This window comes from Dreissena polymorpha, chromosome 1, assembly GCF_020536995.1.
Source record: "Dreissena polymorpha isolate Duluth1 chromosome 1, UMN_Dpol_1.0, whole genome shotgun sequence".
NCBI lineage: Eukaryota > Metazoa > Mollusca > Bivalvia > Myida > Dreissenidae > Dreissena > Dreissena polymorpha.
The window spans coordinates 171,535,431-171,550,040 of record NC_068355.1 but is presented as its reverse complement, the minus strand read 5'-3'; the positions used below and the strand labels follow the sequence as shown (position 1 = coordinate 171,550,040).

Below are 14,610 nucleotides of genomic sequence, written 5' to 3'. Positions count from 1 at the left end.
GGAAAATGATTAATGTGCAGTACTAAATAAATCTAAATGCATACAATTTTAATTGTGTATATTGTGTGATTATTAGTTACAAATTCCCTTTTTACAGGTATACTGGATTATGAAAGATATGATAATTTGGTAGAGGACTATAAGTTGTCACTATATACCAAATTTGATAGCCCTAGGCCGGATTGTTATGGACAAGAAATTTTTTGAAGTTTTCACAAAATAGGCCTTATATAAGCATATGTTCAATTTTGTGACCCTCGGGGCAGGGTCAAACTTGACCCCAGGGGCATAATTTGAACAAACTTGGTAGAGGACTATAAGATGCCACTACATACCAAATTTGGTAGCCCTAGGCCAAATGGTTATGGACATTAAGATTTGTAAAGTTTTCACAAAATATACCCTAAATAAGCATATGTTCAATTTTGTGACCCCCGGGGCAGGGTCAAATTTGACCCCAGGGGTATAATTTGAACAAATTTGGTAGAGGACTATTAGATGTCTCTACATACCAAATTTGATAGCCCAAGGCCCAATGGTTATGGACGGGAGATTTTGAAAGTTTTCACAAAATAGGCCTTATTTAAGCAAATTTTCAATTTTGTGACCCCCAGGGCAGAGTCAAATTTGACCCCAGGGGCATAATTTGAACAAATTTGAAAGAGGTTCACCCCAGGAACATTCCTAAGAAATTTCATCAGAATTGGACCAGTAGTTTAGGAGAAGATGTTTAAAGGAAAAGTTTATGCATGGATGCACGATGGACACAGGACCTTTGGCCAGTGGAGCTAAAAATCAAATTAAACATTTAGTTTTGATGTAAAATCAGTTTTTATTTGCAAGTGTCTATTTCACTTATAAATTAAAACAGCATATTATTCATTATTGAAAAGATTATTCCAAGCTTGATGTCATATTTCAACTTTGCATAGTGTAGTTAATTGAACATTGTATTGAACTGTATGGGCAGCTATATTTTTTAAATTTATGTATGTTGTATTATACAAAATGCATTATTTCTACCACAAGTAGACCACATAAGGCCTACTGCTACTAAATAGGCATGGTATGAATTTGACACTGTTTTTGATGCTCATACAAAACTTTAATAATTACTACACTTTAGTATATTAAATATTTTCAAGTTTTTGTTCAACATTTTTTTGCAAAAGAAAAGAGTGTCTTAATGCATTTGAAAATATACTTAAAACAAACTAAAAATGCATTTTAACATACCTTTTTCATGTAAAGTGTATTTGGGATGATAAAAAATACACTTGAAGAGTATTAATGCTGGAAAAATGCAGAAAAAATACATTTGTTTCTGTTAGAAGTGTGTCTTGTCTGCATTTTTAAGTGTATTAAATGCACATCAAATGCAGATAAATACAATGCCAATACTATTACTATTACATGTATTGTAATGGACATAAAATGCACTTGTTCTTGTAATTAAATGCTTTAGTGAATTGAAATAACCTTTTATAACGTTTTAACAATTAATAATACCTTTTTATATAAATTTTCTTTTGAAATGCGACACTTAAATGATTTTTGCACCACTAGTAAGAGATATAATTTGTGCTCATAATGCTTTATCATTACTCTATATAATTTGTTGTATGAAAATTACCCGTAAAATTCATGTGAAAGCTCAAGAGATCAATAGCAGCGTGCTATACCCTGCTCCTTTTTACAGGACTTGATGGTATTTAGTCCCCAATTCTATATGGCTAAGGGAAAATAAATGTGCAGATTTGACAAATAAGTCTTAACTGGGATCCAATAGGCAGACTTTCATATTACTTGTATTTAATTTAAATCATGATCTGAATTGCTCTTTGGCAAATCTTTGTTGGTCACAGTATTCAACTGAATTTTGTTCACTTTGTAGTGATTATATTTTCTATATTTATTAGACAACATCTTTCTTCAAAAGTTTAACATGATTGCTTGGTTAATTTAGAAACAAGATCAATGCATCATAACATAAAATGAAAAAATGTGTAATAGTAAAAATGGCAGCAAAAAAGCACTAGATTATCTGCCTTAAATCTGAGACGATATGTTGATGTATTGGAATTTCTCATAAATAATGTGTTCCATAGTTGTATAATTGTATAGTCGCATGCATGAGTGGTGTCAATGTCACAATACCAATTAAAGCCTATAATTTACTAAAACAATTTGAAGTTTGATGTGTGTTTTTTTCAAGATCTGTTATATATAATTATATATATACATGTATATATATATTGTTGAAAAGTTAACATGCAATAAGTTTACTGTAATTTACTGACAAATAGTTTTACTGATTTGGTTGGATGCATATATGCAGATAAAGCATGGTTTGTGCAGAGGACAGTAGCAAAAACAAGAGCTGTCTCCGTAGGATGACATACGCCCCCGATAAACGCTTTAATAGAAGTTATGAGCATTTTTCAAAACCTAAACGCCGACCCTAAGTTCAAGGTCAAAGGGGTTAAAATTTGTGTGTGTATGGGAAGGCCTTGTCCATATACACATGCATACCAAATATGAATGTTACATCTGAAGCGACATAGAAGTTATGAGCATTTTTTCGAAACCTAAATGCAAAGTGTGCCGGATAGACACCCGGACAGTGCGATCACTATATGCCCTCCTTTGGGGGCATAAAAATGTGTTTCACATTGTTTTGGTAAATTAGTAATGTAGTTAAAAGAACAGAATCATCAATTATAAAGTTATTGATTATAAAGTGTTGCTGGCATATTTAATGCATTCATCTAGCTATAAGAAGGTCCCTGTTTTTCCCCACTGGCACCGAGTGAGGGTTCTCAAAATCTTTAAACAATATGAATAACTACATATAGGGTCGAGAGCCTTGTTGATATGGGGGCTAAACACCTGAAATCAAAGCGACCCAGGTTAAAGGCCGAGGCCAAATAAATAAACCAGAGGCCGCATGAGCCTGCTATACTCTGAACAAGTATTGTTTCTTCTCAGAAAACTGGCTTAAGTGTCTTACTAAGCTTTAGACTTTGAGTTTCAGTGCAATCAATCTAAAATAAATTGGTCAAATTAAATAATAATTTGTAAAAAATAAACATTCTGCACAAATTCAATTATTTACTTTACCTGTGTGCATGAATCATTTCAGTCTTGATGGTTAGTGAACTATGTCAAAAGCACCATATCTATGAAACACTTGTATTTTGAATAGTGCAATGTTCCACAGAAATGATATTGATGATAATTCTACACGATGATGAATTATAAGATATATTTCTAAATTCCATTTCCACCAACAATTCGGTTATTCCACTACCAGTTCACATGCTTCATACACAGTTGAAAATAACACTATTTCACTCAACAACCATGACACATGTACTCAATTTTTCAACTTTTCGCAATTAAAATTGTCTTCTACTGTTATTGTTGTTGTTGTACTTTTGAAAGTAGTTCGAAAGATGGCGACCATTAACCCAGAGCTTGATTTATGAAATAAATCGTCTGCTGATCCAGAGTGTTTAATTAACTTGTTTTTATCAAAAGGATACGATGCTTATGTACTTAAAACACGTGTTTGATGGTTTTCGATTCACTATATCTTTCTTCTCTTAAAATTTGGAATCATTAGTTATATTATAGGCATTTTTCACTATTGACGAAAATTGTGTCTTTGTGTCGTATGCACAAATCTGCATGAAAACTACATTTGGACTCAAATCGTACATCAAATCATTTCTGTCATCAGTTGTCAAAACACCTATATACTGTTTGATTCCAATAATGTCGCTTTAATTGAATTACCATTTTTATACATTTGATTCTTAATATTTAATCAACTAAACTTGTTTTATTAGTAGTTCAATTTTGCAGTAGCCCCCAATTAATAGTTTTATTATTATTTTACAGTACTGCCCCTGGATTTTGTTCACGTCATTGTGTCTTCGCTTGTCAATTACGTCACAACTCTTTCTCTGTTCCTGGGTACGTGCATTTTTTGACGTCATACGACCAACTTTCCAGTTGTAATCTACATGCATAGGTCATTGGGTTAATAACGTTCAATTTTATTTATATTTTCTCTCTGATAGGCGTTTCTTGATTGATTTAATTATTATTTTTTTATTATATTTTTTGGCAGTCACATAAACAACCAAGCAATGTAATATGGAATTTTTACACCCATTATTGCTGCTTCTTCCTTTATTTGCGCGTTGATTATCTGAAAAATTAACTTAATGACGCTATATTCTTTAATCTTTTTCTATAAAGAAGGACTGTAGTTGACACTTGTTTGTAGTTTCATTTGATCGTTCGTCAAAAAGTTCTAACTCTGTTGCTCTGGTATCTTCAATTCCATTGAGTAATTAAATTGTAATTAAATTGAATGCGTTTTAATTCCCTTTTATTATTGTTTAGTTTGAGTTACAATGCTATGACGTTAAATTTATTTACACTTAAATGTATTATAATATATTGCTTGGTTAAGTGTGAGGTTGAGCGCTCTATAACCGGTTTAAACCCCCAATGCTTTGCATTGACCGTTCCAAGGCGGTGATCCCAGCTTTATTCATATTTTGTGTTTATGTTGGTTTGTATTGTGCTGTTTTGTACTGTTTGGGCAATCGGTCACTTGCCTTAAATAAAGGACCAACTAATTGTTTATAATGAGAATTCAATACTGCTCCAGCAGCTGGAGTTTCACTTCTTTATATTTAACAGGTTATTCATCCGCGGTTCGTATTTTTGCATTTTTTTAATTATTGATTGAGGCAAAATGTATGGCTTTTAATCAGCAAATGAGAGAAAAGCAGAGCGCATTACTAGAACGACATTTCTCCTTCAGTGTTATAGATAGATTAGGGTTTTATAAGTTGATAAACATTTCACGTGATAAGACCACCAATCATTATAAACTCTTTTTTTTTTAATTGATATGTTTTGCTCCGTAAACAATACTGTTTTTCTTGGTATATATCTCACAACAACAAATTCCGACACGGAGCATATCATTTTAAGTTTTAATTTTTCATCACAGAAAACATACTAAACATAAAAGAGTAATTACACGTTATATACACACCTGTTTTAATCCAATAAGATGTATACAGTATCTGTTTAATGCCGCTATATTAAATATAAAACACGTGAACAAATGTGTTCATATTTAATATTTCAAACGCATAAACCAGCGGCTGTACTTTCGCACGTCTAAGTAAAGCACTATTCGACCGATCGTAGCTAACCGAAGGCAGAGGTCTTCACATGGTATCCATCCAAGCATATATTAGTGCACTGGTCACGCTCGCTACAGCATAAACTAAAACTGAACTGTGGTTTGTAAACCTAAGAAGATATACTCGTTGTTGTTCTTCAGAGTTTATTTACAGGTCCCACGCCCCTTCACGGAGTCATTTCAGCTGGACCTGAAACAAGAATATATACTCGAGAGATGAAGAGGGTTATAAACCATACTGCCACAATTCGACATTAACTCTAGATAAGAATGTAAATACAGAGCGGGCAATCACAAAGGTTGCTGATCACACATCTTTTGTGCGCGTCTCTAATTGCCATGTATTAAGAGGGCGAATTTACGAATGTTTGGATTATTAAGCAGTTGATTAATTTCGATTAATTTTGATATAATTTCGGACGGTTTTTAGAAAAAAAAATCTCTGATTGATTCCTTTATATTTAGCTAGACGGGTATGGATATTTAATAATATGAGGCTAAGTTAGACAAGCACTAAGTGTTTTTTTCACCCGAGCCTCAATTGTGTACATTTAACAAACACATGAGTCGCACAAATAAGATATTAAATTGTATCAAAAATATTTTAAGCAATATCAATTAATAAGGGCGTATTTATATCCTTTCTCTGTGAATAAACTCTGGTATCTTTCAGTTTTTGGACGCTTTAAAATACAATTGTATCTATCTGAAAATTAAGATACTTCAACAATATTCACAGAAGTAATTTTTCGACAACTTAGAGACCCTATTTAAATATTCTTATTGCATCGACGTTTTAATATTTTTCTGTATGGCGATACTTGTTAAAATAATAGAGTGTGTTAGTAATTACCTCTTCATGAAGTATTGAATACTCCAAGGTATAAATATAATGTCATGTCATATTTCTGATGTGGTTTGGTACGTCGGATTTTTTTTAAACCGTTTCATATTTGTGATGACGTTTAACAGAAAGATGCCACATGGTTCAACTTTGACAACCAAGTGCAAAGATTGTCGCTTACATTTCTGTAATATGACCCTCAAAAAGCAATCAGTATAATTATATATGACAGTTGAAACAGAGGTGATACTTTACATTAAGCACACCTTATAGCATCCTAACCACGATCATTTCAACTAAATAACAACGTTATGCTTGCGGTAGAACCATTATCTAACGTATGTGTATGCATTTCGAAGTTTATGAGGTCCTTCCGCGTCGGATGCTGCTTTAATTATATGTCGTATATCATGTATACATGCCTATGTAACCAAGTAAGGCAAATGTAACACTTCATTGACTTTTTTCCATTATCTGCCAGTTATAATGACCATCATAAGGTTGTAAAAGCAGTTTCAATGCTCAACGGATAAACGCAAATTGTAAGAATTTTGATATAGGGGAAATATGGGGGAAATATGGGTGTACGAAAAAATCGGGTAACAAAATATAATTGTATGGGCTTAAAGCGTGTGTCGGAAAACTTTTTTGTTGAGTTCTACTCATGTTAATTCGTATAAGGGTCTAATAGCAAAATCAAATAAGAGATGAAAGGTTACACGTTATGATTTTATCTATTTTAGTCTTAAAACATTATACGATGAAAGGCATGCTGATGCGATCATTAGGGTTTATTGAACGTTTGCGGAGGGCGTAGGCAGATAGATGTTGATGATTTTCATCTTGAAGTTTCTAGTAAAAATTTTTGGTTTGTGTAAACACCCATTCGAAAACGTCTGATTAAGTAGACGATATTATGCATAGCCCGGCAAACCATGTCTGGACAAACACAATAGACAATACCTTTTTTATATAAAACAAAACTGTTCTTAAACATCATGACATAATTGCGTTTTTTGAAAATCTTAAAAACTGAAAAAAACTTAAAGAAACATTAAAACAAAACTTGTTATACAATAGCCGTTGGTGAAGCAGGAATGAAAATTAGTTTCGCCAGAGAATTTAAACAGTGAAATATTACATACAAAAAATAATACTTAGCAAATAAGAAAATAAGGGTATACATCTTGTGAGAATGAATCTATATACTAATGAAAAATACTAATCGTCGCAATAGTTGTTACAATTGACGTCCTTCATCGACAACATTCAACGAGACGTTACTTAATTCAAAATAAAAAATGACGTCAGAATCGAGGCTATTTTTGCGTGCTAATTGGTTATTTTACAACGGTAATTGTGCCATGTGTAAATTTTACAAACCTATTAATATATAACGTAGGCTTAAAAATTAATAGCAATTTGACAAAAGAAAACTCGCATAAATATCGAGTTTAAACGTGCGTTTTACTACTACACTACAACACAGTAAATTAAGCTCTGATTTAACATTTGCAGTGCCACATACAGACACTTTATAGGCCTTTCAATTCCAATTTTACTATAATTGCTAATATATTTCATAAACTTTCATGCTATTGTTTTCATACAGACAGAAAAGCATTTCATATGGAATTATCCTGAGTTTAGTTTATGAAAACTTCATTCTACGAGGTACTGATATTGTATCGTGCTCTGCAAGCGTCGAGCCTATACACTATGGCGGTGTGCACATATGTCGGTGTGTCGGTGTATACAGTATGACGGTGTGTACTGCATCTATAGACTAAGCTGTCACCGGCACCCCGACATTCACATGCTGTTTTCGCAGTACTGCAGTGTTCTCATATGGTCACCAATCACGGTGGAGATAACAGTCAAGGTGGCTTTCCACGCCCCGATTATGACGTCATCACATTGCGTCACTTCCCGAATGAACGTCGTAAACAGCGTGAATGCGTCCTGAAAAAAAGACAATATGAACATGGTAAACGGTCCGAGTCTGTACACATCTTTCAGTTTTTCAATTTTACTTCGATTCAACGAAACACAAAAAAGGATAAACTAGATAGAACTCCGATTTTCACATCACAATTGTTTTTTTTTAAATACGGAAAATCGAATTTATTTCTTTTGAGCGTTTTTTAAACTGTACTAATGATAAAACCAAACAAAGACTTTTGTTTCCCCGTTTATTTTTCGTTTCAATCTTATTATTGAGCTATGTGAACGAGATAATGCAAACTCATGGTAACCTTGTTTTATTCATTTTAACCCATTATTGCCTAGCGTCTAAAAAAATGCGGCGTCTCATCAGGGTCTGCGCTGTTTGCTTAAAGGAATTCCTGTAAGAAAGATTCTAAATATAGAAATAAATATACTAGACATCCATAATTTTGAAAGTAAATTGATCCAATTTAGAAGGATGTGAGAGTCAACTAGGCACAAATGGTTTAAGAATGAGATGTCCAAAGCATGACAACGACTCATTCAATAAATAAATCTTGAAAACGACATAGATTGAAACAAACACCTGCCACATATATGTCACATTACTTAAGAAATCAATGTTACAATAAATAAATATGACAACTATCCGTTAACATTCGGGATTAACTTATGGATAATATTCATTATAAATGATGTTTAATCATTTGTTGTTATTTGCCTGAATGACCCAGTAAAAATTTGCCCCGAGTTCGAGATTCCGATGTTGTCTCCCCTTTTAGTACTTGCGCACATAGAATGCGCAGCCAACCTCTTGCGATGTTTTTTTGTTTTCCTTTTACTGAATGCCTTCTACATTTAACAAACATCATACCGTTTTATTAAATAAAACCCAAAACAAACATATTTGGTATATTCGTATTAGCAGAACGAACCTTCGGGTTGATGAATAACAAACTAGAATACACGTTCAGAAGAAATGGTGCATACATTGACGAAATCATATTTCAAATAACTGCAAATACTGTTTGTAGAGTCGAAAAGTCATTCATGTAAACAATACGTGCACTCACCTAACAAGTTACCGTCTCTTGTATGCAGATTATAATGCTAATACCATATACTTGTCTGTATAGGTGTGTCGCCAAACGTATGTCCTGACTTTCGGTTATCTATATTCTATATTTGACTTATCAGATATTAAAAAGACACATAAGATAATTCTTTGAAACCAAAGCATTTTAATTTCATCACATGAACTGTAGTAATAGAAAGTAGTTATTTTATGTTCGTTCCGTTAAGAACTTAATCTGTCGACTTGAAATGATAAATCGGTCTCTTCAAAATACCGAATAAATAAACGAACTATCATGAAATTAATGTTTTAATATAGCTGCTTTTATTATTTGCATAGCTGATAAGTCTACTTGTCTTTTCATACTATGTTCGGCCGCATACAACTTACGCCGTGTACATCTATATTAGGCACGATACAATGTACGACGTTAATAGGCGTGTTCGTATGTATTTAGATTTAAGATGAAACGAATCTTGAGTTGAGAAAAACCAACGTTTTCAAAGCTTAAAGAATGTAAAATGTACGATTCGGTTTAAGTATTTAAGATACAGCAATCAATCAATATGAACAATTCGAGATACTCAGATTCCAACGAAATTATTTTCGAATTTTATTTTTAAATAAGTACAACAAAAAGAGTACGAAAAAGTTTTTGTTTACGTTACAAAACGAACTTATATATGTTGAAACAAAACGACGGTATAAACACGCATCGTTTACAATATGGATAAACATACAAATGGTCAAACAGGACGGATTGTTTCGTAAGCATTCTATGCATTAAGTAAATAAAGTAATCTGGCTGTACCTGGAATTCATTTACGGTTATTTGCCGCCGGAAATGGTTTTCTGTCATCTTGTGGATGAGAACCGTAAGACATTCAACGTCATCTAGATTATCCACGAATGACGTAATTCCGTGTTTGAAGTTCAGCATGTGCGCACGCAGCTTAGATGAGCTGCGTATGGCGTCAAGATCCATACCATCAAATGTCTTGAAATATGCCAGAATGGACGGGTATGTTTTGAAGAGCCTGTGGAAATGAAAAGAAGAAACATGAATAGTCCATATTAACCTAACCACAATTGCGATCTGATAAAACAGAGAACAACATGCATCACTGAAACAACAGATTTATTCACAATAAAGCACTTCTTTCTTCGGTGATCCCACTTATTGTTACTAATCTAGTATATACCTGATGAAGAACTCGACGCCGTGTGTCTTCCACTCGGAGCTCAGTTTCCCCCAGCTCTCCCTCACAGCCTCCTTTTGGCGCCATGTGAGGCCCGTCACAGGGTCAGCGGGGTCACTCATTGAGAACTTTTTCCCTGAACGTGCAAAAGAAAAACCATATCCTGTAATCATAACATTTAATAACATTTAGTTAAAAATCACAACGAAACCAACCTGCATACGTTCATTCCTATGTCAGACATAACTATATCATGGTGATCAAAAAAACCGCCGAAAGGTTACAGCACCCGACACAATAGGCATTATAAAATCAGGTTGTGATGTGAGATGAAAAAGGGTGTTTAAATCAATTACAATTTGTAAATTTATAACAATTTTATTATGATAAACATCGCATTAAAAGTAAAAACAGAAGCAGTTCAGATAATGTACTCATAACCGTTCAGACGATGCATTCAAACAAAAAACATTCAGACGATGTACTATTTTCCAAATTCCTCGCCACAGATCTAAAAAAGCTTAAACAACGGGCAAAACCTTGTAAGAAATATTCTAAGCATGTTATCAAGCAAAAAATGTTGTATTTATTTCGTTGTTTGTCGTCTTGAATTGCAAACACGTCAAAATAAAGTATGTTCAGACGATGTACAATTTCCATTGTTTATTGTTCCTGAATGTTTGAGAAAACTACAGAAATATAAAAAAAAACGACAATAACCAGAGTACATTAGGCGACTAAGCGGGTACTCTGCGCATAGTTATCATTTATTTTGATATTATAAAATATGAGAATACCTTGATTTTCGTCATTAAGCGAGAGCTTTTTCCGCCATATTGTGCGAACGATGTACTTTTGTGTTCACGTGATTCCCCGCAGTGTTAAATCAACTGTGATGATATTTAAATATGAATAAAATCTGCACGCGTCCTTGTTTTTATAATTCATACTTGAATCAACTTATATATTTGATGTGTAATATTAACGATGCATTTAAATCGATGCGTGTTCAAACGAAAGTACAGCTTACTGCATTAAACAAACATATCACAGCGATTTAAAAAATAATTTTTATTTTATGTTACTACGTCAAGCATATACAAACTGTCGGGTATTTCTTTTCAATTGATGACTTTCACGAATTGTCAATCGTGATTGTTTTTATATATTGGTGGAAAACCAACATATAATTTGAAAATATTATTTGTTTTAGTTATTGTAAAATTTAAATTAATATCGACTGCGCAAATATGTGTTATAAAACGAAAACATAGAGGATATTTGTTGGATTTGGTAGAATATCGATTTTAATTAAAGAGTGATCATAAACAATTATATGGTCACGAGTGGCGCGTGTGGAAATAAAAAAATAAATATTTTATGCTTACACATGATCATTTTTGTATTTTTGCCATTCCAGACAATGTAATTCCCCATTGGGTGCCCCAAAATGTTATTACATGTATGTTCAAAGAAAGCTCATCTGTATGTTTGTATAAACATTCAATGCAGAGTAGGTGTTCTTGGTAAAATTGGGGGTACCAATGGGGAAATCAAAGATATCTTAAATAGATACGGTTAAACAATGAAAATTATTGATTATTTTCACTGTTATTTTTTACTGTTTGAAACAGTGAAATATCAGTTTTAATTAACTGATATTTCTCTATAAGCCATCGGAAAGCATAAACTTAAATCACATAGTTTAATGGAATCTGCATTATATTTTGAATACACACGCAATTAATTTCTAATTAAGTGTGTTAAACTCACAAATTAAAAGGAATCAGATAAGTAACGAGTTTACGTATGGTAGAAGGAGCTAGTATTAAGGATTTAAACCAGTTATGATCATTGTTTTACACTGCCTTACGTCGTTACTCCAAACGATTTCCCCATATGTGAGTAAAACTAAGAAAATTTGGTCGAAATATAAAAGATAAAGAACTCAATACGCGTTTTAATGAATTAAATGTTAATGTGGTGTAGAAGTAGATTGATCGCTTGAAGGGCGAGAAAACCAGGTTTCGAGTTGAACAACAGGAAAAAAAAATTCAATTAACTTTTTTCGCTCTCTATATTATTTTGTACTATCAAATATTATAGTGTTGTTAACACATTTAAAAAATCGAAAAAGTATTAACAAGTCTCTAAATTTTCACAGTCACAATTTTCCTTTTCTACAGTATGAAAAATATTTTTAAATCAATGATACATCAAAGGAAATTTCTTTGTTGAAAATAAGTATTAACCTTCTGCGTTTCATTTTAATTGATTTTTTTAAACCCGACTTAAGCCGACAAATTGCTATTTTCTGTTGTTGTTTTTTTTCTGAGATGAAATAACAACACTTGTGTACCTATAATCTATTAATTCCATTTGTCACATCGTATTTACAATCATATATGTAAATATTATATATGCACGTATACATTAATAAAAAATATTTCTTGCTTATTCAATATATATGTTCAAATGAGCAAAATTTATTGTACAGAAATATGGAAAAAAAGATTTACGTTTGGCAAGTTTGTGTTTTTATCGAGCTCCGTCCTGGGCAAACTGTGCTTAATTCATGTTCAGTCACGGACAACACTTCTTTTGTTATATGAAATTCGCCTTTTGACATGATGTCGCTTCTACAAAAAAAATCCAAACGATGCGGAAAGCATTGTCCCTGATGAGCCTGTAAACGTGCATTAAGCCCAATTTTCCCTCAACGGGACTAAACTGTTTGCTAAATCTGCCTTTAACATTGAACAGATACAAGATAAGTATCATGCCAAGGATTTGCGCCGCACTTTGTATACATTTTAAGTTTGACTTTAAGTAAAATTTCTTACGAATTTTTAATAATGTAACCGTATGCGAACGATTAAGTTAAGGATGACGACTAAGAACGACAACGACGTCGACGAGAAAAAGACACCCATAATACATATTGCGAACTTGATATAATGTAAAATAGTGATCGTTGTGGAGCCTATATTGCGTCATTTTGTTAATTACGCATTTGTTCGTACAGTAAAGGCGCGTGAATAATTGTAAATGATATTTTATGATAATGTGCAAGGTTACTTTAATGTGATTTGTGCATGTTGTGTCTCATTCGGAAATGTTCATAATTATGTTGTATAATTGATGTCTTTCTAACTGAGCAATGTAATTATTTTACGACATGTGAAATTCATTACATCAAATTTTAACATATTGTTTTCATTTCGTCGACTGATATTATAAATAACGATCGTGATTGATTACATTGTTCAGTTTATATCATGTTGTTATTGATAATTTATGTACACTTTGTATTGGTTGAATTCATAAGTATTGAAAATGACAGACACATTTCACACAGGCATTAGTTTACAGGAAAATAAATATATGAGTAATTATAATGTCTTTAAAAAACTGTCGGTTTATTTCTAAGGATCATTTAGCTATGAGTATTAATGAGAAAGCTTTATTGCTGTAATGAATTTTGTTATTGGTGTTGTTGCTGTTTGTATTCATTTTAAGATTTTAAATGTTCCAGCAGCATAGTTTATATCGACATAAATAAGCTTCAATATTTACAATGATTTCCATTCATCTTACAATTGACTAAATGCTGAATTATTTTTGTTAATGGTTTACTGAGTCGCTACTTGAAAATAAAGTGTTTAGTTTCCAGCTTTACATAAGTTTTACAAATTGTCAATTTACCAATCTGTTCATAGAAAACTTTTAACTAAAATATAAGATTTTCACTTTGCCTATCTGTAAATAAATCACCTTGACTCAAATTTTAAATACGTAAAAAGAGTACAGTAGCCATACATTTATAATTTAATATTTATACATGTACATACCTTTAAAAAGAATTTGTATCTCTTAAATAGTCAATTAATTCCGTTGGATTAAAATCACGTTAAACCGTTTGACCCACGTTTTTTGTAGATATACAATAAGACATAGCAGGTGCTGGTTGTAGACGTAAAGCAAATACAGAAATGGACGCAAGCAAACCAGCTGGCAGAAACGACCATATGGTAAGCATCAACATACGTGTGTATCAATCCGCAGCGCCCTGGTTACATTCACGTCAACTTCTGGCTTGATAAGTGAACGCGGAACATAGATTAAAGATAAGGAGGGTAAAAAACTAACCGCCGTTTGAATCAGCTAAACAAGAAATGTAAATGAGTCTCTTTCTTGCAAAACGGGGTTCAATGCCTGTGCGTAATATGTCGTCCCAAATAAGCATGTGCAGGATTTTGCTTAGAAGAGACTTCCATTAAACGGAAAATTGTATAAATTCGGAAAGTGTCGTGCC

The 14,610-nt window shown here is 32.6% G+C and overlaps 1 protein-coding gene across 9 annotated transcripts in view; it reads right to left on the bottom strand.

Moving 5' to 3' along the window:
- Nucleotides 1-14,610, bottom strand: part of LOC127861008 (hemoglobin-3-like) — a 370,059-nt gene that overhangs the window by 177,060 nt on the left and 178,389 nt on the right. For 5 of the 9 annotated variants that reach the window (XM_052399384.1, XM_052399388.1, XM_052399377.1 and 2 more), the window contains exon 2: nucleotides 10,299-10,431. In XM_052399384.1, coding sequence (XP_052255344.1) covers nucleotides 10,299-10,431 — 133 coding nt within the window. Of the gene's footprint in view, nucleotides 1-5,104; nucleotides 5,421-7,159; nucleotides 8,037-9,907; nucleotides 10,134-10,298; nucleotides 10,432-14,610 lie in introns of those variants that run through there. The other 4 variants (XM_052399417.1, XM_052399359.1, XM_052399400.1 and 1 more) reach the window with 3 other exon arrangements.